Genomic DNA, 27,912 nt, shown 5'->3' with positions numbered 1-27,912 from the left:
AGTGAAGAAGGATGACAAGAAAAAAATGGATTTATTTGAAATGTGGTGTTGGAGGGGAGCCCTGTCTAGACTGCCAGAGAGACCAATAAGTGAGTCCTAGAGCAAATTAAGCCTGAACTGTCATTGGAAGCAAAAATGATAAAACTGAGGCTGTCCTACTACGGGCACATTGCGAGAAGGCAGGACTCTTTGGCAAAGACAATAATGCTGGGAAAAGTAGAAGGCAGCAGGAAAAGAGGAAGAGCAAATGTGAGGTGGGCTGACTCCATGAAGGAAGCCATCGGCATGATCTACAGGAGCTGAGGAGGGCTGCTGAGGACAGGACACTGTGGACATCACTCATTCATGGGGTCGCCAGGAGTCAGAGTCAACCTGACAGCATGTCAGGCTAGGAAAATAACTAGGAATAGAGGAGTTTTGAGTATTTACTACTGTTATTTTAAACATAATTTATTTAATTATAAGTTTTTATAATTTAACTTTTAAATCATGGCTGGGCTTAACAATCATTTCGCAAAATTCTTGGAAATTTAACAACTGGCTCTGTCAAGGGTGATGGCTTTGATCTTTGGTGAAGAAATGAGATCCCAGTCCATCTGGGTGGCTGCTCCCGGAACCCCAGCCCTGGGGGAAGTTCTGCCCAGGACGAGGGCATGCGAGGGCCTCATGCTCATCAGAAGTCTTTACTTAAACTTGAAGAAAGAAGCCTCTTGTGTGCAGCGGGGGCTCCAAGCCCATCTGTCGATTAGAAAATTGCCATGCACTCTGGCCTCTATAGAGAGTATAACCGTGAACCTCCACCCACCATGTGCGGAAATGAGTCATTCCGGACAGAGCCATCCAGAAGGCACAGATGGTGCCCTGACCCCGTATGACCTGGGCAGGCTATTTGGTGGGGCTAGAGCACAGGGTCTGGCCAGTCAGCCCGGTCAGCTCATGCCTAGCTTTCTGCTTTGCAAGGACCAACTTATAGTCCCACCCCACCACACGAAGGCAGGAGGGGCTGGCTGACCGAAGCCAACCTAAGGTTCCCTGGGGTCATGTGGCTTTGGCCTGGGAAGGCAGTGATCAGGACCCATGATCTGAACCAGTTGGTGTTTTCTCTGAAGAAGTCCCGTGAACCAACCCTCCACCGTCAGCTGCTCGGTGGCCTTGGAAACACGCTGTTTTTCTGGTTAGTTGCTTTAAGTTTGCCTAGAGCTGCAAGATAAGTGTCACTGAGGCATCTGTGTGAAGTAGCAGGGAGAGGACAGGTGCCCAGGAGCTGCAGGGCTGGGTTCCTATCCCACCATTACCACCAGGCTGGGTAACCTTGGGCTTGTCACTTAACCCCTCTGAAACGCCTCACAGGATCATTGTGAAGTCAACTGAGATAATATACGTGCAAACATGTTGCAGATAGTAGGCGTAAGAGGACAGTGAGCAGCACTGGCAACCAGAACCTCTGCTGGAAACGCCAGGTGCTAAGTAACCCATGTTCTCTAAAGAGAGGTGTCAGCAACTGGGGCCAGATTCCTCCAACTCCAGGGCTCCCCAGGAGGCAGGCCTAATTATCATCACCACCCTTCCCCGGTTCCCCATAGGGAGGTAAGTAGGCGAAGGGAGGTGGGAGTAAGCGCGAAAACAAGTCCCTTTGCCCCTCCCGCTGTGACTCTCATCTTGAGGTCCAGTTGGGGGCATGTATCAGAGTCATTTATGGAGATCGGGGGTGAGAGCACCTGCAGGAGGTAGCAAGTGTCTTATGGCTCCAGGCGGGAGCCCTGGGACCCCTGGCCCCATCTGTGGTGGGGATATAGTGATGGAGTGCTGGGGAGAGTTTGCCCTGTATTCATAGGCATTTGTGGGGCTCTGTATGAACATGGAGGCCGTGCCTCCTTCAGCTGTCTGAAGACAGGAGACTCAGCCGAGAAGGGACTGGGGGGTCGTATGTCTCCCTTACCTCAGTACTCTTCGGCCCTCAGAGGGTGGGGAAGAAGACCCGGGTGGTTTCTGAGGCTTTGTAAAGGAGGACAGAATGGGAGGGGCATTGACCACTGGAGAAGCCAAAGGGAGTTACAGCTGTCCTCCTTGGTGACAGACAGGCTGGGGTCACACTGACAGGACCCTCAGAAGGCCACACACTCAGAAAGCCTCACAGGACCATCATGCCGCCGAGGCCACCAGAGTGAACAAGAGTGAGCCCAGACAGCCAAGAAGCAGTTAGGATCTCTGTGTCCCCCACTCCCGGCTCCCCCGGAGAGGGAAGGCCCTGCAAAGGGAGGGGAGCAATCCCAGAACCAGGCTGCTCTCCCCCCCAACCCCACGGCATCCCAGTGGGAAGAGGAGAGGAAGCGCAGAACTATCCCCTCCCCAACTGAAGTCCCACCTCCTCCCCAAATCTAGCTCCTGAAGGAGGAGAGGAAGAATGTCAGATGAGACGGGAGATTGACGCTTTAGAATGAAATAAGATAAAAAAAAAGACAATAAAAAGAACTGACCAAAAGTTAGGAGCTCTGCCCAAGAGGCTATTAAGGGATAGAACAGTATGACTTGATAGGACATGGTGGAAGGCAGGCATGGGAGAAATATAAAACTGTTTCACATTTCTACCCCTCTAAATTCAGACTGATCAATAAACCTGTAACATATGTCTCAGTCTTAAGTCCCTTTGATCCCGGTGAATTGAATCAAATACATACATAGAGCAGTGGTTCTCCATCTTAGCATGCATCAGGACCACCCAGAGGGCTTGTTAAAATGGACAGTTGGCTCCACACCCAGTTTCTGCTTCAGTAGGCATGGGGTGGGATGGAGAATTTGCATTTCTAGTGAGCTCCCAGGTGAAGTTAATGCTGCTGGTCTGGAGACTAGAATTTGAGAATCACTGTGGCCTAGTTTAGAGCATCCCTGAGGTGTGTATTCAACACAGCCTTGAAAATAGGCCCCTGAACTTCCTAGGAAGCCAGTAACAATGCTGATTTTACTTATTTCATCTACTTTCCCTGGAGGGAACAATGCTTGAAAGTTGCATTGGTGCTCTGATGTGTTAAAAAACTGATTGAAAATCCATTGCCCTACAAAGGGCTGAGTCTGTAAGGTCATCCAGGAGGCCCCCACGCTCATGAGGCCAGCTCTGCCCAGGTACATGAGCTGCTACAGCGCGCCTCTGAGCAGGGGCCCAATGTGCACTGCCAAGGGTGTGTAAGCAGGGACAGGCAATCATTCTGCTTGCCCCTGTGGAAGCAGGAGCCATCCTTGCCTACCCCCTCATCCTCATGCCACACAGCCAATCCTCTGTGGTCTGGCTGGCATTCCCGCTCAGAGGAAGCACCCCTCCCATGTGGATCCTGCTAAGTCAGGTTTGGGTAGAGCTGATCCTACCCAAGGGGTGGGCATGGTCTCCAAACCACACCAATGGGAGATCCCATCCTCCTGGCCCTCGTCATCTATTTAGGGGTGAGCACCTGGCCAAGCAGAGTTCTTTCTGGAATGTTTGCCAGAGGTAGGCAATAACGTATTATAGTCCCTCTAGAATTTTAAGCTCTGAGGACCAAAGAAATCTGGGACTTCCAAGTGCCATGATGGAGGGAGGAAGAGAGGGAGAAGGAAGAAAAAGGAGGAGGAAGAGAGAGAGAGAATTGAGAGACATAGTGACTTTATTAGAGGCATAGCTCCAGCTGTACCTGAAGCCTATACTTTGGACATTTCTGTTAGATGAGTAAACAAATTCCCCTTTTTGTTAAGTTAATTTGGGTTGGATTTCTGTCCTTATGACCACAAGTCCCAACCAGTGCAATTATTGCGTAGTCTTACTTTCCTTTTTCACATCTCCAAATACGTTGATTTTCCTCTGTCCCCACTGCACTACTTATCTTAGTAACAGCCTCCCAACCCTGTGAGAATCAGGACGTTGATTACTCTGGGGACGCCCGTCTCCAAGTAATGAATCCCAAGTGATGACTTGCCCAGTCCACTGAACTTTGAGGGGGAGGGCCTGGGGCAGCCTAGCTTCAGTACACAATGGCTCTTTCTAGCACATTTCCTGCGGCAATTGCAGCCTTATGACTTTTAATGTAAGGTCTCTGATGCAAAAACAAAGTTATCACCCTCCTCCAGCAACTTTCTGGTGTTCGACATGGAGTTTCTGGAGTCTTTAGACTGTGTCTCTTCACTACCCTGGGCCCAGTTTCACTGCAAACTCTGACGACTGCAGGGAAATCTCTTAGGGACCATTGTGTGTGATCCAACACCACAGGTTCTGTTATCAACAGCAGGAACCTCCTTAGAATTGTCACCCAATAAAGTTATCAAAACATCCCAGGAGCCAGACCATGACCTTCCTAGTAATCTAGGTATAGCAGACCACTGGGGGGTGGCCTGGGTCATCCCAGACACATTGGCACTTCAATACATTTCCAGAATAGACCCAAATTTACAGCCGATTAATGGAAAGTGATCTTTAAATGAGGATTTTATAGAAAAGGATTTTTAAAGGATTTATCACACATTGCCCAGCAAAACGGTAAAAATTGCCCTTTAGATGTTGCCCTTCTTTTCCCAGAGTGCCAAACACTGCCAGCAGCCTCATCTCTCCCACTCATCTCCTGTAATACTTCCTGCCCTTATTCTAAGGCGATTCTTCAGGTGCAACCCAGGACCAGCATCAGTATTAGCATCACCTGGAACCTTGTTAGACATGCCAATTCCTGGGCTCTACCCTAGGCCTACTGAACTAGGAAGTCTGGAGCGGGGCCCAGAAATCTGTGTTTTCACAAACTCTCCTGGTGATTCTGAAGCAGGCTCGACTTTGAGAACCACGGTCAAAACCACTGAGCTAAGTGATTCAGCTCCAGTCTCAGTTTCCACACCCTGCCCAGCAAAGCAGGAAAGTCTAGGAGCATTCAAGAGGGGCTCACCTATTGCTCCTCAAGCAAGCTCCTTGGTGGTATCAACTCTGGCCCCAGATCACATATTAGCGGCTTCAGCCCAGGAGACGGGCAATTCCACTATTAAGGTGCTAAGTCTCTTCATATTGTCACACTGGCACCTGGACTGGGGACAGACTGGCCCCTCTTGTCTCTGTTCCAGAGCCTCAGAGACATCACAGTATCCCAGGGGTGGGGGCAGGGTGGGGCTTACACCACCAGACAAAGCAGAGAAGTGGAATAAAAAGTCTGCAAGGGGAGAAACAAATGCACTTTAAAACCCTTTCTCTCCTAGCAACCCGCGTGGATTATAAAGCCACATTTATCTTTCAAAGTAAATAGCAATCAGTCTGGAGGAGCGAGGAGACTCTCGAATAATGGCCGACATGTGTTGATATTGACAGTGACCCATAAATCTCAATTTCTTTGGGAGAAAATGTTGGGTGGCATTTTAACTCCAAGCCGTTGAATGAGAAGGAGAGAGATTTACCTCTGCCGTGGATGTGAGTGGAGCATCCTTGGCATTACAACCCAACGAACCTGGAGTTAAGCACTAATTGATGGCCTCCAACACGCTTCATAACACTCCATTACCCAGATGGGGAGCGGGACAGCTGAAACACGGAGCAGCTGCGCCCGGGCTGCACAGCCATCTCACAAGGACGATGGTCCCTGGGGCTGCCTCTGCCGCCCGAGCCTCCCCCAGCAGAAGTCCCAGCTGCCTCTTCCATCAGAACTCACACTGCCCCTGGAACGTGCTTTGGAGCCCTCTGGAGCCTGCCAAGCCCTTTCTCGAGGGTTATTTCGCTTCTCTCCTCTGCAGTTTTCTCATTATGTGTGGCCTGTCTCAAGCCTGGTCTTTGTCCTCCAGGGGAGACGAGAGGCCTTTCTCTAACTCATCAGTTTGCTGTCTGAGAGTGAGGTTAAGAGGCTTTCACTCTCTGTTCTGCCAGCTAAAAAAGGCATTTTAGTTACCATTTAGTGACTACTTGCTGGACACTCTGCTAAGTGTTTTTGCACACATTATCTCATCTAGTCCTCACTCTGCGTGGCTTTGGGCCAGTCACTTGACCTCTGTAAGCCTCAGTTTCTTCATCTTTAGAATGGGGACAGTAATAGCACCCAGCTCATAGGCAGGCTGGGGGATGAAATGGAATATTTTGGGGAAGCCCTGGCACGTGGGAAGGTGCCCACCTGCCCTGCCTGCCCCTGCCCGCGCTGAGTGAGGTGCTGTCCACCTTTCCTGGGGCCTGAGCCGGGGCCATTCTACTCTACATCTGCAGTCTACTTGGGGTCTCCTTCCTGAGGGAGAGGATGCATCTCATTGCCTTTGCATGCCCAGCCCTGAGCACAGGGTCTGGGGCAGAGGACGTGCTCAATAAACGTGTGCGAAGTGAGGAAGGACAGGAGGAAGTCTGCAGGGTGAGCTCCAGAAACTCCAGGTCCTGAGCTAAGACGTTGGGGCTAGGGGACCAGAAGTGGGGACGCCACAAAGAGGCTTTCACCCTAGCTCAAGAGGAAACTGGAAGAGAGCTTAGAAAGCTTTTGCCAGAGAGGAAAGGACTTAAAGAACTCCCAAGTCCGAGTCCAGGTGAGGGGAGTGATTTATTGAAAGTCACACAGCTATTTGGTGACAAAGTTGGGGACATAATTCACGGCTGAAGTTTGCCAGTGTGGGCAGCATTTGATCCACCACATTAGGGAAATCTATTACTGGAAACGGGGAGAAGACCCTAGGGCAGGTGGCCCTGGGAAACTGGTAGGTCCTAATTCTCTCGTCTGGTGGTGGCTTAGAACTTCCTGCCTACAACCACCCCACCTCCTTCCCAGGGGCTACTGTCACATCAGCTGGCTTCCAGGGCTCTCCCTGTCCTTTTGCCATCAAGTCTGAGGACTTGTGAGAAAGGCAACATGACCAGGTGGGAGAGAGGGACATGGGGAAAAACACAGGCCGTGGGGTCAGGTAGACCTCAATTCAAATCTCATTGCATCCTCTTACTAGTTTGGACAAGACAGGCTGTATGAGCCCTAGTTTCCTTACACGTAAAATGAGAATAACAATATATCCTTTATAGGTTATAGGCTGTTGCAAGAATTAAGTCAACTTATGCAAATTCTAGACATAGTAGTTCAGTCTATCCAGCTGGATTTGAGGCAAAGGACTGTCTTAGGCATCTTTATATTTCTTCCCATTTCTCTGTTCCTCCAAGGCCAGCACGCTGCCTTGTGTCTAGTCGTAGGTGGTAATTGCTGGTTCATTGAGGAAATGAGCTATCTTGTGTTCTTTAGAACTTTGCTTCTCAAAGCGTGGTTCAGGGACCAGCCGCATTGGCATCACCTGGACGCTTGTTGAAAGGCAGGATCTTGGAGCCCATCCCAGATGTACTGAAACAAACATTCATTTTATCAAGCTCCCCTGGTGATTCGTGGGCACATTATAGTTTGAGGAGCTCTGCTGTAGGAAGCATCGTCTGAAGCTGGGGGGAGCTTAAAATTCCCACTAAGGTGGTGAGCATTGTGGGGAATTGATAGGCAAGAAAAGGACACAAATATGACACACATATGCTCTTCCTCCTCTTGCTGGTCTAGAAGTGGATTCCTGGTCCCATGGAAACCTGGAGGACTTAGAATCACTTCTGTAAGCTTCATAATGGGAACAGAGCCAGCTTCTACGTGCCCTGTGTGTGTGTGTTTTCCGGCGTTGACTCGTGGTCTGCAGGGCATTTTTCCCTTGCAAATCGATGACTATCACAGATATAGAATGAAACCTCTAGTCAAGAACCCAAGTGACTTCAGAGTCCCCATGTTTTTGGAAGGGGAAGGATGTCAGGACCTGAGCTTGTTCTCCTGTACCTCTGGGATGTTCCCATTATCTCACCAGCAGGGGCATGGAATTTGCCAGATGAAATGACTTAAAACTCACTTCCTTTTAAAAAGTATACGTTACTCAGCCCTTTGGTGAGGACGCATATACTCAGTGGTCATTTGCCATGTGCCTACTCCATGCTGGGGCTGTGCGGGTCATGGGGCTACAATGGTGACTAGCTCACCCCGACCCTTGAGGTGCTCCTAATCCGGGGAGAGAGGGATGTGCCAGCACACAACTAGAGAGTACTGGACCGAATGCCGTGGACCAGACGTCCACAAGAGGCATGGGAGAGTGGGCTCATATACACATGAGAGAAAGAGAGAGGAGACAGATACATGTATTTGTACGTTTATAGAGAGAGACAGAAATCAAATGATTCTGCAATACACATACAAATATGCAGATGTATATATAGAGAGAGTGTAAAAATACTAAAATGTTAACAATGATTGAATTTATCTGGAGGGAAGATGGTAATTCATGGTACTATCCTTTCTACTTTTTCTGTACTTGGAGACTTTTGTAATAAAAAGTGGGGAAAACATTGGGACTAGGACATGGATCAGGCAAGTATTATAATGGTTGGACTACTTGGTAAACTGCACACGCTTACGAGGGTTTGTTTTCTGGCCAGCACTGCATAGTTGCAAAGAGCTTCCACATATCTGATCCCGTTTCATCCTCAGAACAACCTCGTGGGGCCGCTGATAATCACCCCATTCACTACTGACCAGCTGAAGCTGGCGAGGTGGTGAGCTGCCCCCGGGTCACCTGCTGGTAAGTGATGGAGCCAGGACTGAGACCCAGGTGTTAGACACCACGTCCTGTTCTCTTTTCTCACCCAGAGGCTCCCTCAGAGTCTGGGGTTGATTTCCTGCCTGGGCCAGGAAGCAAGCCGCAGACGTGAAGAGGAGCGAGATGTCATCCTCCCGGTCCCCCTCCGTCCCTGGGCACCGGCGATCCTCCGCTCCACCTTTCAGGCTCTGCAAGGGGTGAGGGAGGAGAAGATGGCAGCTGACCTTGGCCCTTTCTCCTTGGCTGAGGCCAGGGTGAGTCTAGGCCACGGCCTGGCTGAAGGCAGCCCGCATGGGAGAATTGCCTCTCGAGGCCAAGAGAGCCTTGTTTGGGCTCACTCCTGGCACACCCCGCCAAAGACCACGGGTCCTCCAGGCACCCTGCCAGAGGGTGAGTTTTATCACTTACCCACAACGTGAGCCAGATAAACGGCTCCTTTTTGGTCTCCTGCCAGTTATTGCTTGTGCTGCCAAAAGGTCTTAATCACGCTGTTGAGAGGGGCTGAGCCCCCGCCCTCCACCAGCAGCCAGCTGGCCCCTGTGCGCCTCAGCTGAACCAGAGCTTCCTATGCCCACACAGCAAAGGCCCCCTTTTTGGACCTGGTTCAGAGGGTGCGGTCTTCATACTGGCTCTCCAATCTCGTGTATATTTACAAGCCTCTTTTTCTAACTCTGAAGCTCCCCTCCCCCCTCCCTGGGGGAGTTGCTGAAGCTCAAACGGAACAGGGATGTATCTTCAGTGTCCACAGTGTCCCAGGGGCCTGGCCCAGGACCTGAGTCAGAGCAGGGTCTTGAAAGTGTTTGCCAGATGTTATGGACTGAATTGTGTTTCCCCCCACGCCCCCCACCTGCACCACCCCCGATGATATGTGAAGTCCTGACCCTCAGTATGTCAGAATGTGACTGTCCTTGTAGATAAGGTCTTCAAAGAGGTAATCAAAATGAAACGAAGTCATTGGGGTGGGCCCTAATCCCGTATGACTGGTGTCCTTATAAGAAGACAAGATTAGCACACAGACACACACAGAGGGAAGAGGATGCGAAGACAAGAGGAGGACAGCCATCTACAAGCCAGGGAGTGAGGCTTCAGGAGAAAGTAACTGCTGACATCTTAATCTCGGACTTCTAGCCTCTAGAATCAGGAGAAAATAAATTTCTGTTGTTTGAGCTACCCAATCTGTGGTAGTTTGTTATGGCTGCCCGAGCAGATGAATACACTAGGTAAATGTTGAACATGTTAGAGTGCTGGCTCTGGCACAGAGCAGGGGTGTGACTACATCCATGTCCAGACACCATCCTCCGAGTATGGACTTCCCTGCCCAAACCTATCATTTGGATGTGCCCCCGGTGTGAGTGGATAAGCTGATTCCCACCTTCCCCCATGGGTCTCTTCTCTGATATTCTTGCTTCCATATCATCCATCCTGGTGACGAATCTCAGGGATGGGAGGCCCTATGTGTGGCATGAAGGTGGTGACCAGGGCAGGAACAATAGCACCCAAAGAGGACTTGTCATGGAATGATTACAAGACCTGTGTCTCAGGCAGAAGGAAGTCCCCTGAAAGGAGATTTCCCAGGTGCTGTCTGGATGTCACAAGTCACAAAGAAGCCATGGAGGGTCCAGCTCAGTCTGTGAAAACACCCCTGTACCTAGAGGATTCTTGGGTGAAGAAGAACATTTTAGCCCTTTGAAATACCCTTGGTCTCCTTAACATCGGCCCAAAATTTTCAGGCTTGACCTTAGAAGGCCTCTCCTTTCTGTGGGCTGCCTGGGTTTGTGCTCACCCCTTGTTCCTGAGCTTGACTTTGGAGAAGCAGGGGGTGTTATGGAGGCCGAGATGTGTGAGGGGACCAACACTTTGTCCAAGGATGCGTTTTCTCCTAGGCACTGAGGAGGTGGCCATCACTCATAGTGAGCAAGGTGAGTGCTAACTTCTAGTTAGAAGTGGCCAGGCCAAGAGAGGCTCAGAGGATGTCCCAGGCTCGCCAGCACTGATCCATAGTGGGATACCTCTAAGGACAAGGTACCTTCTAGGATCTGAGGGGGACACCAGCATCACCAGAAATCAGCATCAAGGAGAAGGGATCTTGGGTAGCTTCTGCCCCTGGGTCCTTCGGGCAAGCCCACATTTGAGCTGACCCAGATCGCTAATGTCTCTGGCTTGCTGGGGTGCGTGGGCTTGGAGTCAGACAGGCCCGGCTGTGAATCTCACCTTGCCACACACTAGCTGAGTTGTCTGGGGCACGTTACTTCATCTCTCTGAGCCACAGTTTCCCCATCTGTAAAGCGGAGATGATGACACTTATTTCACAGGGTGGCTGCGTGGCTTAAGTGAAATGAACAGGCAAAGCAGTTGAGACATTCAAAAGTTCTTAAAAATAATAGTTGCTACCATTTTATATGTCTCGGTTCTACTCAATTAAAGCAATGTAAGAGCTTCTTTCCAAAAGGCATCAAACATATATTTTCATTGTTAATACTTGGTCAAAAACGGATGCCTTTCTGGCCATGTGTAAAGCAGCACTGGGAAAGAAAGGGCCTAAAGGGTATTGACTGCTTGGCTCCTTCTTGGTCCTCCTGGTGTTTGGGACTCTCTGAATCTCTCAGGGCAATTGAGTCGCACCAGGCTTGGGGCAGGGGGCGATGTCTCATGCTGAAAGTGGCCAGAACTTTGCTTTCATGTTTCTCTCTCCCGTTAATGCTTAAATAGCTGATACCAGATGAGGCAGCCGTTGAAGGTCTCAGGGCACTGCAGTGACCTCTCTGCGAGCCCTGTTGACAGCCAGGATGTCAGTGCTGGAAGGGACCCCGCACACTCCCAGTGAGAAATCAGAGGTGTGGAAGGGGAATGCGGCCACCCAAGGCAGTGCAGCCAGCGTGGAGGGGCGGCGAGACCTCAAAGACATCACTCGGGTTTCTCCGAATGCAAGAAAAAGAAAGCAAAAGACAATGACAAAAACCAGCCTTGCTGGCAGCCCGACCGTGATGTTCTCAACTGAATCTAGACAATGCCCACGGAATAGACATGTCGTGCTACCAGGACTCTCCACCTTTGTGTTTGCAACAAGACAGAGAGGAGGCAACTCTGAAATGGAAAACGTGTCTAAACATACCCCTCCCCCTAACAGGAGTGTCTCCTGCTCCTGTACCAAGGCCACCTCCAGCCCCACCTGCTAGAATGTTATTAAGTTAAGCAATGAGTCAACAGTAATGAATTAATCATTCAGTGATGAAGATACGGATCATTGGATGGCCCCTCCTCCTTTCACAGAATGCTCCCCAGAGTTGCCCCTGCTTCCTATTCCTTCCTTAGCCTCCGCCAGCACAAGCCCGAATCTTCTCAGAAGGCTCTCTGTCAATTCCCCATGCCAGGATGCTCCCAGGTTTCTCTGCAGTGTGTCCTCGCTAGCTGCAGTAAGTCCAATAAACCGAACTCTCGTTTGACTTCAGGTCTGTTCCTGGTGGTCTTTGATTGGTGAACTTTTACATCTGTGAAATGGGCATAATAATACCTGCCCGATATCGTTTACAGGGATATTGTAAGAATCAAGTGATATCACACAGGTGGGAATGAGTTTTTAAAGCTGAAATTGGTTGTTTTCACTGTTTTGATTTCTCTTGGGACAAGGAAGCTGACACATTTTCACTGGGAAGCTTTCATGTCTGGTCAACTGAGGGTCACAAGCTCTGCCCAGCTTTTGGTCATGCTATGGTATGCTTTTGGTATAGGTCTATAAGCTAGCGTGCTGTGGAATTTCCAAATGGTTCTCTTTTCTGACTTAGAACAAGGTACTTTTTAAATGGAAGATTCCTATTCAAGCTTCTCTTACGTGTTCCTGCCTCGGTTTCGTTGGTGTAAGTCCCTCCTACGATGTAGTGTTAGGAGTAGCAATTAACGAAACTGCTAAGAGACTTGCTGGGGCCCTCCTGGGAGGAAGATCTGAGTGTTTGTGGGTGCTGCCTAGGGCTGTCTGGGGAGGAAGATCTGAGTGTTTGTGGGTGTCGGCTAGGTGAGGTTGCAGAGCTGGTGACTTTTGAGTCCCACCGCTGCCTTTTGCTGCTGATGACATTGCTTTCCATCAGGGAGTGGCTGGGAGATAAAGCCGTTCTCGCAGCAGGAAAGGCAGCCAACAGTCCCTCCCTTATTTAAACACCAGCCTCAATGGTGGCCCCACCAGCTCCAGGATGAGGGCCATGCTCCTTCGCACAGCCTTCGAGGCCCTCACCTCTGGCCGCTTCTTTTTATGTGCACCCCCCCATCATCCCCTGCAACCACAGCAATCATCTCAGGGATTCCTAATTTTGTTATCCATTTTCCAAGTCTCCAAGACTAGTTCGTGCTTTTCCTTCTACGTGCAATGTCCTTGCACTTCTTTTCCTTCAAGACTCAACTCAAATACCACTTCCTCCGTAAAGGTTTCTCAGCTAACCTCTCCTGCCACGAGATGTTTTGCACCTAATTGTGCACTTATCACATTGTGTTGAAATTATGTGTTGAAATTATGCCTCTCCCAATCTCTAATCTACACACACACACACACACACACACACAGCCATAGGGAGCCGGAGACCCTATCAGCTGGGAAGTTCCTTGATGAATAAAGCCTGCTTTTTCTTTTCTGTATCCTCACAGATACATTTTTGCACTGACCATGGGGGCTGGTACACAGTAGGTAATCAATAAATGCTGTAATTTGCTGCTGTTGACCTTGTTATGTTTCAGTATAAAGCAGTATGTTGTTTTCACTGTTTTGATTTCTCTTGGGACAAGGAAGCTGACACATTTTCACTGGGAAGCTTTCATGTCTGGTCAACTGAGGGTCACAAGCTCTGCCCAGCTTTTGGTCATGCCCGGCTCATCTGAAAAGAATTATCTTGATCCTATTCCAAGGAGTGGTTCAGTGCGTATGGTTAATTAGTTATTGCAACTAGTATTTTTCCACCAATTACAAGTACTGTAAGTCTCAACTTGGGCGTTTTTTTTTTTTTAATTTCAAGAACTACTTTCTTTGCAGCAGGATGATTTATATTTGGTCACAAACATCTTGGGGTTTTAAATTGTTTGGGATATGGCTGCCCCCGAGGGAGGTCAATATCCAGGATGAATAGATGTTGATATCCCTCGCTCTTCCCCAGCAGGAGACTTAGAAAGGAAGCCCTGTTTGCCCTGAAGACTTCCATTGTTTCTGTGGGAAGAGCTGTAATCCTGGGAGTCAGGAGACCTGGGTTCAAGTCAAGTCAATGTTTTGCCATTAATTATTTTTGTTCCTCTAAGGGTTCTCCAGGTATAGCCCCCAGACCTGCAGCAGCACTTGGGAACCTGTTAGAAATGCTAATTCCCACATCTACCCCAGGACCACTGAATTAGAGACTCTGCAGATGGGACCCGGAAATCTTACTTTATTAAGATTTATTTATTCGTCCTTTTCTTTTTGAGGAAGGTTGGCCCTGAGCTAACATTTGTTGCCAATCTTCCTCTTTTTTTTCTCCCCAAAGCCTCAGTACATGGTTGTATCTCCTAGTTGTAGGTCATTCCAGTTCTTCTATGTGGGATGCTGCCACAGCACGGCTTGATGAGCGGTGTGTAGGTCTGTGCCAGGGATCCAAACCAGTGAACCCCAGGCCACCGAAGCAGAGTGCATGAACTTAAGCACTTGGCCATGGGGCCAGCCCCAGTTTTATTTATTTATGTAACAAATTTAATAAAATATATTTATTTTAGAAATAAATAAAGATTTAATAAAATCTTATTTTGTTAAGGTTCTGATGCACACTAAAGTTCAAGAACCTCTGGTCTAGTCAAATCCCTTTTTTTTGTTTTTTGTTTTTTTTGGTGAGGAAGATTGTCCCTGAGCTGACGTCTGTGCCAGTCTTCCTCTATTTTGTATATGGGATGCTGCCACAGCATGGCTTAACTAGTGGTATAGGTTTGCAGCCAGGATCTGAACCTGTGAACCCCAGCTGCCAAAGTGGAGCACTCGAATTGAACCACTATGCCACCGGGCCAGCCTCATTAAATCCCTTTGTTTTATCATTTTGATGTAAGTTTATTTTTTAATTATTCAAATCATTAAAGTAAACATACTCTCTACATACTATAACATTACATAAAATTTGGCAGAGATAAAAATTTAGATATAAATTTAACTGAAGTAGAAACACTTTCGTATATTTTCTTCTACTATTTTTTCTCCACCACATGTATTTTCACAGAGTTATAATCGCAGGACACACACAATTAGGTATCCTGCTTTTGTCCCACTTAGGAGTGGAACATAAATACTCTTCAGTGCTGCCACCCTCAGGTCTTCAAAAGTACCATTTTTAATGGCCCCACAACACTCCATGGAATAACTGTGCCAAAACTTAGCTCCCCAGGCCCCTGAGTGTGAACTTGCACATGTGCAGGTGAAAATGCTGTGCACAGACAAGGAGACCTCCCCATTGATGCATTTGATCTTTGTCTCTTCACTTCTTCCCACTCTTCCCCCCCTCAATCCCATTGTGGAAAAATCGAAACTATGAGTGTTCCTGGAGATAGAGTCATAAACAGAGAGGAAAGGGAAGTTAGCTGATAGCCCTGAGTTTTCCAGAGTCACCCAGAAACTTGGCTTCTCTTAAAGCAGTAATCCTCTCCTGAGACCCTGAAGCAGCTGGGACGTCACTGCACTCCCTTGTGGCCGTGTTAAGAATTACACCTTCTCTTGAGAAGCATGGCTGGCACCCTGCATCCTCCAGTGCAGACCATCAGAGTTTGTCTCCTTGCCCTAAGCTGGGTGCCGGAGTGTGATGATGTCTACCTTACCTTAGCAACCTCACTCCCCGCAGGACTGCTGGGTGCCCACTCCTTGTTCTGGTTTTCACACTGGGGCTGAAGTCTGGCCATGACCCCCAACCTGCTTGGCAGGGGTCCAGATGTCCTGACTGCCCATGGCCAGCCCCTTTCCCTAGAGGACTGGACCCCAATCCTCAGCTGAGAGGGCTCCCCTGTAAAATGGACACCCTCCTTGGGACCAGTGTACAACCACCTTCCTGGTTATGAGAACTGCTGTGCCCCCTGCCCTGCGTGGACCCCATGGATGTCAGGGACACCCCAGACTGAGGTCAGGATGGTCACATTCCCTTGGAGAAGGTAACTGGTACTGCTCAGCCCTGTCTTGTGGACCAGGCCTAAAACCAGGCAAGCCTCTGGCCTGGCCCAGCCTCTCCTCCCACCTCCCTGCTGACTCCCTGTGAGAACCCAGTGTGCCTTGAAGCATTGTGGCAGCTGGTGTGGAAAACAGGGCAGGGAGACAGCAGCAGGAAGTGGGGATCTTGGTACTGGCCAGTTGGCTTTTGGCTGGGTCACTTGGTAATTCCTGTGTTCCGGCCAGTTTACAGGCCCAGTTCCTTCAGCAATCAGCCCCTCAGCTACTCTCTGAAAATTGGACTATTCCCCTGGCCCAGAATTAAAGAATGTGGGGGAAAGGCAAGCAGGTGGGATAGGCTGCTGTCCTCTCACCTTGGGCTTGTCCTCTTCTGGGTGTGACACCCTCAGGAGGGCTCCAGGCAGGCTCAGTGGTGGGGCCAGGATGTCTGGCAGTGGATGGGAGGGTCTCTAGCTGAGGGCAGATAGGATTTCACCAGAATGCGGGGGGCTGGCCTTCTGCTGATTCTGGTTTCGTGTACCCTCCCAGGAGCATGAGTTCCATCTCCAATACCACCTCAAATATTACTCATGAATGGTGTTCCTGCATATGCAGAGGCCTCTGGGAAATGTGCAGATCCCCCTGGGGCAGTAATTCTGGGCCTGCCTGAGCCTACGAGGATGGGTAGAGGTGGCAGGTCTGAATGGACAGAGCAAGGTCTCTTTCCCAGTGGCCTCTAGGGGCAACAAATCCAGGACCAATCAAAAGGCAGCTTATCAAGGTCTTTTTTTTAGTTCTAATTTTTTTCTTTTACATTAAAATACTGAAAAAAGCAACAGTCCATGGCCTTAAAACTCTTTATAGATCTTCAGATATACTTAGAATCCCTAGCAACACACACGCATGTAGATTTTTCAGTGTTGTGATTCAATATGTAGGTTCGTTAGTCCTGTTTTTTCCCCACCTTATTGCTCATACAATTTCTTCACGCTTATTTGTAAAAGCTACAAGACCAGATGTTCTTTCAGCTTTTGGAAGTCACAGGTCCCTTTAATAATTTGTCGAAAGTATGGCCTCTCTCCTCCACTCAGAATGCACACAAAATGCACACAGCCTTGGGTGCCGTGATGGGAGGCATCCAGGCTTTCTGAGACCCGGCCCCATGCTAGGCTGAGACCCCCGGGGTTAACCTATGAGTGCCTAGGGGCCAGCAGTAAGCCTTTTATTCCCGATTCCCATCATTAACACTCTCAAAATTTCCTGGAACTTTAGTAGTAGATATTTAAAACAATGCTGGTTTGAAGATGGACTTAGTCATCACTGGTCTCTCCATTCTTGATGGTTTATTGTTGGACACTCGAATTGTTTCCAGTTTGTTGCAGTTGTGGCCCAGTGTTGCTGTCAACTCCTTCCTATGATTTTCTTTTTGTTCTTCCCAGAAGGCCTATTTTTGAAAGGTGTTTGGCCTTGAGAAACACGTGTCTTTATTAGCTCTGTCCCTTGGCTTCTGCACAAAGAAAGCCTCCTTCTCTTTTGCCCAGATTCCACCCGGCAAGACCCTGCCCAAATGCTGCCTCCTCCCAGAAGCCTTCCCTGGATGCCACATTTGGAAGTAAACCCTTCTGCATCTCTTCCTGCTCCTTGTCTTAGTTTACTCGGGCCACGGTATCAAATTACCATCGACTGGGTGGCTTGTAACTAACAGAAATTTATTCCCCTCGGTTCTGGAGGCTGGAAGTCCAAGATCTGGTTCTCTGTGAGAACCCTCTTCCAGGCTTCCTCACATGGTGGAGAGAGAGGGAGCTCTCTGGCGCCCCTTTTATCAGGGCGCTCATCCTGTTCATGAGGGCTCCACTCTCATGACGGCATCGCCTCCCCGAAACCCCACCTCCTAATACCACCATATTGGGCGTTAGGATTTCAACGTATGAATTTTGGGGGGAGGTCAACACTCAGTCCACTGCACTCCTCTCTGGTGGTACTCATCTTGTTCTAGTCGAAAAAATTTTATATACACACCTTATTTCCTTTATTAGACTCAGTGGTACACTTCACGTATTTGAAACCCAGAACGGATCCTTTTAATACCCCTGTGCTCTGTGAGACAAAATTATTTTTGGTAATAATCATGCAAAAATCAGTTATAATCACTATTTTCTTGATTTGGCTTTTAGTTTTAAAGCAATGAACCATTTAAAAAAGGAGAAGACATTTCAACTTTAAAGATAGTCAAATGCGTTAAAAGTATTTCCTGTTAAGAACCAGAATTCTTACTTACTAAACAAAATATTATACCTTACATATTTCCTGTAAGAACCAGAATTCTTGCTTACTAAACAAGATATTATACCTCACCGTTCACTGTAATATCTGTTTCACTGTTTTAAATTTTAAACACAAAACCTCTAAGTGGTCACACAGGACAGCAGAATTGAAATTCCCAGATTCTGTTTCTTTGTCTTTGCGATCACTATGGTGTCATTTCTTGTTTCAAATCCGCTGTTTAAGCGCAGGAACCTGCAGTAAACACCCCAGGACTCGGAGACATGAGGCGACCACAGTGAGCCGGGAGGATACTGAACCTTTAGACACTTCCGCTCGCAATGAGCACATGTCACTGAGTCCATGAGTGTTGAGGCCAATTGCACGACTGGAAGTTCTCTAAAGTAACGTCGACGGAGAACATTTGTTAAAGGGTAAGCCAGAAAAATGTGAGCATTTGAAGTTTACATATGTATTAATAAAACTCAACAGTAACTGTAGCAGTTCTTTTCAACTTGGACCAAAAATCTATTTTGGGTGGGACGAGCTTTATTTCGATCACTGACGTTCTTTAGAATTGTGATAATGAAAAGGAAGACCAACTTTTATTAGGTTCTATTATTGTATTTGTATGCTCTATGGATAATGGCCCCCTTATTGCTGACTTCCAGGACCTATAACTCCCACCTCCCCACCCGGGTGCACCCCTGATTCGACACCAAGCCCGGGGAGGGCAGGACCCAGCCGTACAGTGAGCTGATGTACGGTGTCTACCGCGTGCATGCATCGGTTCTGAGTGTGGGCGGAGGCCCAGCAGGATCGCCCGAGGATGTCCTTTTCCTATGTTTAAGGCTGACTCTCGTCATGTACTTCCAACAAAGCCAGATATCACAACAGATCGAATACAGAAACAGATCCAAGAATCCAGCTATCTTCTGTTAAGCCAGATATGAAAGAAATTGGCAAAATTTCTCTGTTAAACGATGTCACTCTTCAGACTCACTTTTTGTTGTTTTTGTTTGGAAAATACAAGTTATTTCTCATAATATTGTGTTATACATGTTGACGTGATAGATTTCTTATTTTTTAATGCATTAAAATTTTTAAAATTTCTCAGTTTTCCTCTCTCATATGGTAAATGTTGAGAGCTGTATGCCATATAAAGAAAGCTCTTTGGCGTTCTAAATGATTTTTAAGAATGCAGTGGTGTCCTGAGAACAGAATGTTTCAGAACCCTTGCACTAATGCATTGTCTTGTAAACGGTAGTGCTCGTGCCCACTTGTTAAGCAAATGAGTGACTCAATGGATGGCCTTCAGCTCTTCTACGACTTGGTGGCTGTGACCTGGCTTGGAGGGAGGGGGCAGGCCCCTGTAGGCAGTGGGGGTGGATACTTGAAAGATGGGGGCTGCCAGGGTCTCAGAGCAGCAGCTTCCATCTGAAGCAGTGTTGGCTCTGCAGGCAACGCCAGTGGGGTGGGTCTGGGCCTCGGGCAGTGAGGTCTGGGGATACAGGTGATGATAGCTCTGTGTCCTGGGGCCTCAGGAGGCTCACCATCTCCTGATCCCCTTGGAGCCAAAGCATGGGAACAACTCCCCAAATCTGGCTCCCTGAGAAAGGATCTGAGCAGAACGGCCTTCCTGGGACTTCTGAAAGTCACTGGGTGTGAGCACAATGGAGAGAGAGGCCTGTGGCCTCCGTCAGACGGATTGAGCTCTCCGTGCCTCTCCCTGCTCCGCCCTGGACAGCCAGGGGACCTCCAGCGAGTTGCTTAACTGCTGGCTTACTCAACCATATGGTGAGGGTGGGATGAAATGTTTGTGCAGTGTCTGGCACATTCTGGTGCACAGTACATGAGTGGGCCCATTAGTAAATGTCATTAATAATTATAAAAAAGAAGTAGGCTGGGGGAGGGAGTTAAGGGGGGGTGCCTCACGGGAGTTCTTCCTGGTCCCTGACTAGCGACAGTTGAAGCTTGGTATAGACCAAGGGTTTTCAACCTCAGCACCATCAACAGATAATTATCATTGTAGGGATTGTCCTGTGTGTCATGGGATGTTTAGCAGCATCTCCAGCTTTAACCATTCCATGCCAATAGCATTCTCTCCCCAGCTCTGACAACTGAACATGTCTCTGGACATGGCCAACTGGGGGCAGTTTTGCCCCCGGTTGAGAACCACTGGTGTGGACACTCATCTGACAAGGGCTCCACCGTGGGATGCCGGCCTCCCTGCAGGCCTAGGAAGATGTCACACCAGCCCCAGGCACACACATCTGCTCACTACTTGCAGAAGGAATTCTGCCAAGAGATTCTGCTCCCAAGGGAACAAGAAGCCTCCTGACTGCGATCCTATTCCCTGAGGAACCATCCCACTGCTCGCAGTCCCTTCCCTCAGCTTTTGGACAAACCAGGACCCTAGGAGAGCAGCAGCTGACCGGCACGAGATTTGCTGAGGGGAATCTGGACAATGCCCAGCAGCCCTGGGAGAGGCCCTCCTGTCCTTTAACCTCCACGTCGGCACTGATGACTTCCAACCCCCGCGTCTCCAGTGAAAAACAGTCTGGGCCAACCAGCGGTAGAACAGGTAAGCCAACGGCGCTCTATTCACACATGGAATGCTCCAGTGACAGAATGAACGAGTCACTACCACATGCAGCCGCGTGGACGCATCTCACCAACAGAACGTTGAGCGCAAGATGTCAGACGCCAAAGAACACCCACTGTACGCTCCCATTAACGGAAAGTTCCAAAAAGAGGCAAAATAATCTATACAAAGGCTCAAGGGTGCACAAGCGAGGCTTCTGGGATGCTGGCTCAGTTTGTGAAAATTCACTGAACACTTCTGGTAGAGGTACTTTTCTAGGTATATGTTATACTTCAGTAGAAAGTAAACAAACAAAAACAACATTCTGGGTCAAAGGGCAGGACAGGCCCTTCAGCAAAATCCCTGTGAACCCAGGGAATAAAAACCATCAGCAGTTTTACCTGTATGGTCCTAAATTATTATTATCATTTTTGGTCATGGCTGTATAAATAAGAAGATGTATGCAAAATAGTTAGCATAGTGGTTGGCACACAAAATGCTCAGTGGCTGGTCATAATTAATACTACTAGTAAGTTATTAACTGACCTAGGAGACAGAATAATAAATATGAAGAACAGCCCTTTTTCTTAAAGGAGAAAAAACCTTGGAATTTTCAGGTATATCTCTGGTTAGTAAATTCCTGATTCTCAAAGTTTTTGGAGCTCCCCCCAAGCACAATCTATGAGGAAAGAAAAAATCTAAGTCTCTACCTTAGAGTTACTAGCCCCTGACAGTAACCAGCACAAGAACAAAGTCCCAAATGCCAGTCTTGTTTGGCCGAATTGTTCAGTTCACTTTGTATCTGCCATTTATTGATCCCATGCCCTGTTTAGCTGGGAACCTGGAATCCCCCTGCCTGATAAGCCTTTGGATCTCTTTGGACGTCAATCTAGTTTATGAATTTACAGAACAAACAGGCATGACTCAGTCTCACAGTAAAACTTTGGCAGTAAAACGAGGTCTAGAAAATGTGCAATGATGTCTCTGCTTCAGCCCTTACTGGAAACAGGACTCTTACAAATTCCTCCCTCTTCTGAGAGAGCCAGCAATTAGACAACCTCAGCAAGACTGAGCATTTCGTTGCAAGCAGTGCTCCTCAACTGCAAATTAGATGCCAAATGAACCTCAGAAAGATCCGTAACTCTTTCAGACTATTCTCCGCTGAAAGAGTCTTAGCAGGACTATTTCTGAATCTGATGTGCAAGAGACTTCAGTGCTAGCTGCAAACACTTTTAGAAGTCTTCTACTTCCAGAATGGTTTCCTAAACTTTCAGTCCTGCTTACAAATGGCTACGTGTCCCTGTGACCAGTGAGGCCACTGATAGACCCACCCAGTATGCTGTGAAGAAAGCTCTGTCCCACACAGTCAAGAACTCTTGGATTCTTTGTGACATACATTTAAAAAAGAAAATCCATGCCCATCTCCAGAGAAAAGACAGGCTCTTACCTGGTCCTGGGCTTTGTCCATGGGCACTTGATAGAATAAAGATGCACAAGACCAAGAAAATAGAGACACACAAGGGACTCTCCATTTCTCCTGTCTCCCCCGGGGTCCGAGGTCTTCTCGCTAATATCTGAAGCTAAAGAGACCAGATTGCCTATTGATACTTTGTCAGGGAAGGCTGTCCATTAATTATTAACCTTTAAGCATGTTCTCTGGTGTTCAGACATTTTCTTTGTTACCCTCAACCCAAAATCTAACTACATATAATACAAAAAAGGTGGATTTACAAAAGTGTTTTTTTATCCTGCTACATTTTGAAAATAAAACATCCTGTAATGTAGTCTTACCTTCTTGGACGAAGGTCAAAGTTCCAGATTAATCGATTTAAAGTTAATGTGTCATTTTGGGAATTCTATCAAAGGTCAGGGGTAGGGCCTCTCACCACGTTGCTCCTTCTGACAGTGCTGCAAAAGGCATGCAGGCTCGTGGCTGTGGTATTTCCAATTGCAGACTAAGCCCAGAGAGAAAGAAAAGGGCTCTGCTGGGCAGAGAGCCCCCAGAGAGTCCGTTTTCTGTTGAGTTCAGCAAGATTGCTGGTGCCTGTGGTCAAATTGTGGTGGGCAACATTTCTACAGCTGAAAGGGCGGAAAACCTCTAACCTCAGTGGAAGAAGGAGCTGATGGAGGAGCCAAGATGTGGAACTGGATGCTTTTGCTGGGGGCCCTGTGAGAGCTGACCCTAGAGTCAACACACTCTTTCCAACTCTGTGTCAATTGATGCTCCAGCTGGCTAGAGGATTGGGAAGTAAGGCCACTCAGCAAAATCAGGCAGAGGAAACGCTACTGTGTATGGCTCTTGTAATATTCCTTGGGTCTCCAGTTTTATTTAAACTTTATTGATTTGTTCTACATTTTTTTTTTTTTGCATACCTACTAGATGCCAGGCACCATTCTAGGCACTTGGGATGTACAAGTGAACAAAACAGACCAAGATTCCAGTCTTTGTGAAGTGGATGCACCATTGGAGGTGGGAGGAGTCAGAGAATAGACAACAGACACAATAAATAATAGATTTATGTACATTGGTAGAATGCAATGGGAACTGTGGAAAAAGGGAAAGTATAGCAACGTTAAGGAGGTGGAAGGAGGTAGTGATTTTAAATAGAGTGGTCAGGATGAACTTTGTTGGGAAGTTGAACTCTGAGCAAAGATTTGAGTGAGTTTCCCCTGTGGACGTCTTGAGGAGGAGAGCTTTAGGTAGCCAGAGCAGTCAGTGCAAAGGTCCTGAGGTAGGAGCATGCCTGGTATGTTCAGCAAGGAGGCCAATGATTAGGAAGACACCGTTATAAGAACTTTGGCTTTTATGCTATGAGGCATGGGGGACTATTGTGAGCAGAAGAGTGACATGATTTGTATTTTATTTTTAAAAGATCATTCTGGTTTGCAAGGCTATGATCAGATTATAAGCAAGTGAGTGTGCAAGTGTAGAGATCTTCTCGGAGGCTATTGCAGTGATCTAGCAAGAGGTCATGGCAGCTTGGTCTGGCATGGTAACAATGGAACTGGGGAGTGGTGGATGGGTGCTTGGCTACTTTGAAGGGAGGTACAACAGGATTTCCTGACTATTGGGATGTGGGATGCAAGAGGAAGAAAGGAGTCGAGGATGACTTCAAGGATTTTGGCTTGAACAAGTGGGATAATGGGGTTGATATCAGTTGACTTGGGAAGGCTGTGAGTGGAGCAGATTCAGTGGGGGAAGATTAAGAATTCAGTTTTGGTCCTTTGAAGTTTGAGATGCCTCTGAGACACCCAAGTGAAAATGTTGACTAGGCAGCTAGATAACTTGGTGATCATCACTGGGATGAAACTAACTGAAAGTCGCTTCTGAAGCCACCAGGAGGTTTGGACCATCCTGACCCTAAGCCAGATCCTAACACTGTGCTGTCCTATGGCTGCACCTCCTTCTAGAGGTCTGTGGCTTGAGGACCATCCGGTCAGATGTATGATTTCTGAGCAGAGGCATCTGCCCTTGCTCCCTGGCTGTCTCCATCCTATCTTGCACTGTTAAGCAGAAGCTTCCACTTTACTTCTCTTTTCCCGTAAAGCTAGAACCTAAAACCAGCCTGACTGTCCACCTCGGGTTGCTTTCCCTGGGTCCACCTCATCTCTTCTTCTCGGGTACTGCCAGTAAGGAATCCCTACCTCACTTTGCAGATTCACTCAACAGCGAATCTGAGTGCCTCTGGAACACTATTTCCCCCAACCCCACGATTTCTGCAGAGTGCACTTTCTTACCACCTTCTACAGAGGAAGAGGCCTTCAAAGTTGTTCCAGCTCTTCTAAGTTCTCACTTGCCTCACCAAAAATTCCTCTACCACCATCTCATGCCACTCAAGTTCCGTGAGGCTCTCCTGGATGGGATAAAGAGGAATGAGGTGTGTTCCCTTTTGTGAGAGGGGCGGGGGGAGTGTCTGCTTCCGCCTCTGCCCAGCCTCTGTCTGCCTGTCCCATGGCCTTCCTGTGCTGGTTTTAATGCACAAGCTCTCTTGTGTTCCCTCGGAGCTGACCAGGGAGGCTCCTGGGAGGGAAGAGGGGACGACTTTGCAGAGAATGAGGTTTCCAGAGCCTGAGGATCCTGGGTCTACAGTCTACTAGTTGTGTAAAATGTTACTTAACGTTAATGAGTTCCACCTCCTCACCTATAAAAAGGGATAACATGGCTGGCGATAATATTTGATGTATCAACTTAATATTTTTCTCCCAACATTTCCCCCTTGCTCTCCTTCCCACTTACAAAAGGCAAAGTAGAGAGAAATCTACAAATCTTCTGTCGTCCAAAAACTTAGAACCTAGGGCAAGGGAATTTTAACCAACAAGACAAACAAAAAACGTTTTAAAGGGATGCGAATAAGCGAGAAGGAGCACCCCTACCCTCCCATCACTAGAAAGAGAGTCTCTTGGGCTCTGCAGGTGGGTGGGGCAGGGGGAGATTTGTCTGTGGGTCTGAATGCAGAGGGGACAGTCCCTTCCTTCCCAGAAACTCTGCTGGAAGGTGGTAGGAACCTAGAGAGGAAGTGGCTGTGTGTGTGTCAGCAGCTGGGCAAAAGATGCTCCCGTGCTTGGCGGGGGGTGGGAGCAGCATTGAACCTCTGATGTGACGGGTCATGTAGATGGGGAAGACCGTCCCCTCAGTGTCCACCTAGGTGGACAGATGACAGAGAGCCAGGTGCTCACCGCCAACCCCAGGCCTGGGTATTGTATCTGATCCAGAACTGCGGCATAAGTAGTGGTGGGAGTGGGAGGAAGGAATCCAAGAGGGCCTGGAAAATAGGACTTTGCAGTCAGTAGCTCACATGGGAATATAGACATTTCTTGCAAATCAGAATTTGTGAACTGAGATTTGCACCTCTGCAGATACAGGTAAGTCATGAGTGTTAGAGATTTGTACGTGAAGTGCCCAGCCAATTGCCTGGTTCATAGAAGAGGTTCAATAAATTACAGCAACTTATTTTGGAGGTAATATGCTTAGTGTTCAAGGGGCCAGGCTTTGTAATCAGACAGATTCCAAAGTTCAAATCACTGTCACCTACTAGTTGGGTGGCCTTGGACAAGACATTAGTGTCCTGAACTTTAGTTTTCTCCATCTGCGTAGTGGGACTAAGGATGCCTACGGGTCAAGGGAGGCGATGAAAAGGGGTAAAGCCCTTAGACGTCCTGGCAAGTGGGAAGTAAGAAATGGCGGCTATTATTATTTTTACTGTTTTTAATTCACCTAGGGGATCAAGAGGGTGTCCAGGAGGTGGGTAACAGCAGGACCATGGTCATAAAATTTTAGCAAAAAATGAGAAGGGTAGGAAGTGAGAAGGGTCTGGGCCAGTGGTTCCAAAATCTGACTGAGCGCTGGAATCAGAGTCAGCCAAAGAACTCACGAAAAGGGTGAGTTATGCGTCCATTCCAAGAACGACTGAATTGAAACTTCTAGGGCTGGGGCCTGGAGAACCTTCATGCTAAACAAGTTCTCCATGTTATTCTTGGCCATATGAAGTTGGAGAACCATTGCCTCAGAGCAGTGCTTGAGGAATCTACTGAGGGACACGAAGAAAATCATAGACCTTTCTGATCTTTCTTCTATCATCTGCTATAAGCTGAATGTTTGTGCCCGGCTAAAATTCATATGTTGAAACCCACCTCCCAAGGTGATGGGATTAGGAGGTGGGGCCTTTGGGAGGTGATTACAGCATGAAGGCGGAGCCCCCATGAACAGGTCCCTTATAAGAGGGACCCCAGACAAATCCCTGGCCCCTTTTGCTGTGCAAGGTTAGAACGAGAAGACGGCCATCTATGAGAATGGGGGCTCTCACCAGACACCTTGACACCTTGATCTTAGACTTCTCAGCCTCCAGAACTGTGAGAAATAAATTTCTGTTGTTTATAAGCCACTCAGTCTATGGTATTCTGTTATTGCAGATGGAATGAATGAAGACATCACTTTAGAAAATTTTGTTAGTGTGTATATAGTGTTTATAATATATTCATACTCTATTATTTGTATATAGTACTATGTAATATATTCATGTTATATAACTTATAAGCAAGTAAATATTTTGGGGGGGGCTCAAACTTTTTTAAAACTGATAAAAGCCCTCCATTAAAAAGATATGTATGCCTTTGCTGTAGATGGATAGAATGGCTCCAGGTCTTCATGATCTATTATGTAACTGACTCCATCAATACATCACAACAGTCAATAGATCCATTAGTGGGGTCTTTTTGTGATTTTGATACCCAGGAAAGCCCAGCAGCTTATGGCGAACCCTTTAGATCCCATGAGATGAAAAGGAGGCAGGCCTGAGCCTCCTGGAGGCTGGGGCCTCCAGCAGAGTCATCAGCACCACCCATGGTAGGAGAGCCCTATGGTGTCTCTCATCTGCAATCCTCGGTCGAAAACAATAAGGGTTTTGTAATGAGATTCTTAAAAGTTACCCAGTTCTTACTCTTTTTAATTTGAAGAGCTCCTTGAAGAAATAGAGATTTTAAGAGATTGGCATTTGATAACCTGAATGTAACCTTTTCCTTTAGCGTCATGTTGATAAGGAAATTAATTGGAAGAAAAGAAATAAATATTTTACAGAGATAAAGAGAGCAAGTCCCAGGAGGGAGAATCCAGGGATCAAGGTGAAGTTCACTGATCAGAGAAACAAGGTGTTATATTCAGAATCAGATTTTCTTGCTTTCATCTTCAGAAACTGGGTATACCTGAGAACAGCAGCCTCTTGGTGGAGTCCGAAGAAAAGAGTAATTGAAACAATAGCTTTTGGATTGGTACTATTATTTCCCTCATTTTACAGTTGAGGTTAAGACTGGGACAAAACCATATCTTAGCCGTAAAAGGCTGAGGAGAGGGGAGATCAGGGCCATGTGAGTCCAGGGTCAGTTTTCTTAACAACAAGCCCTTGGTCCCTACGTATCCGGTTCTCCTCAGAACTGCGCTGGGCTTTCCTTCCTACCCCTCTACCCTCTTCCACTTCCAAGATGAAATTTATGAACTTTCAGGATCATGTCATTGGAAAATAATTACCCTCTCTTACTCCTGCTTGGGACCAGGCTGCCACCGGGCAATGATCAAGCGTTTATTGAGTCGTCGATTGATCTGTATGGATATTATCATACCCTGGGAGGATATGGCAAAAGCAAGTAGGGACATTAATTTGAGTTGGCTAGGACCATGTCCTCCTTTGGAAAGCTGTTGACTTGGAGTTTAAACTTGTCCTTGTCTATTTTTTTTTTAAAGATCAGTAAACAAATGAAAGCTGAAAGCAAGATCGCAGACAACGTCTTAGACTATGAGAAGGAATGAAGGGTTTCAAGCCTTTCAAGCAGGTGGTTATTCATCCAAGATCATCAGGCCTGCATCGAGTAACCTTTGCAG

General features: G+C 47.6%; 1 protein-coding gene and 1 long non-coding RNA gene across 2 annotated transcripts in view; one reads left to right on the top strand and one right to left on the bottom strand.

Annotated features, from left to right (window-relative positions):
- Positions 1–22,186, bottom strand: part of LIPC (lipase C, hepatic type) — a 139,994-nt gene extending 117,808 nt beyond the window's left edge. Inside the window, exon 1 of the mRNA XM_046655460.1 lies at positions 21,988–22,186. Within this exon, the coding sequence (XP_046511416.1) occupies positions 21,988–22,072 (85 nt within the window). The 5' untranslated portion in view covers positions 22,073–22,186. The remainder of the gene's footprint in view (positions 1–21,987) is intronic.
- LOC124236451 (uncharacterized) lies at positions 11,892–18,940 on the top strand. The gene is made up of 3 exons (XR_006887728.1): positions 11,892–11,981; positions 18,203–18,390; positions 18,628–18,940. It is a non-coding gene; the product is annotated as an uncharacterized LOC124236451 (long non-coding RNA).
- Positions 22,187–27,912: the final 5,726 nt, after the last annotated feature.

Source organism: Equus quagga, chromosome 2, assembly GCF_021613505.1.
Source record: "Equus quagga isolate Etosha38 chromosome 2, UCLA_HA_Equagga_1.0, whole genome shotgun sequence".
NCBI classification, from domain to species: Eukaryota; Metazoa; Chordata; class Mammalia; order Perissodactyla; family Equidae; genus Equus; species Equus quagga.
Note: the sequence above shows the minus strand (reverse complement) of the source record. Positions and strands in the feature narration are given on the sequence as shown.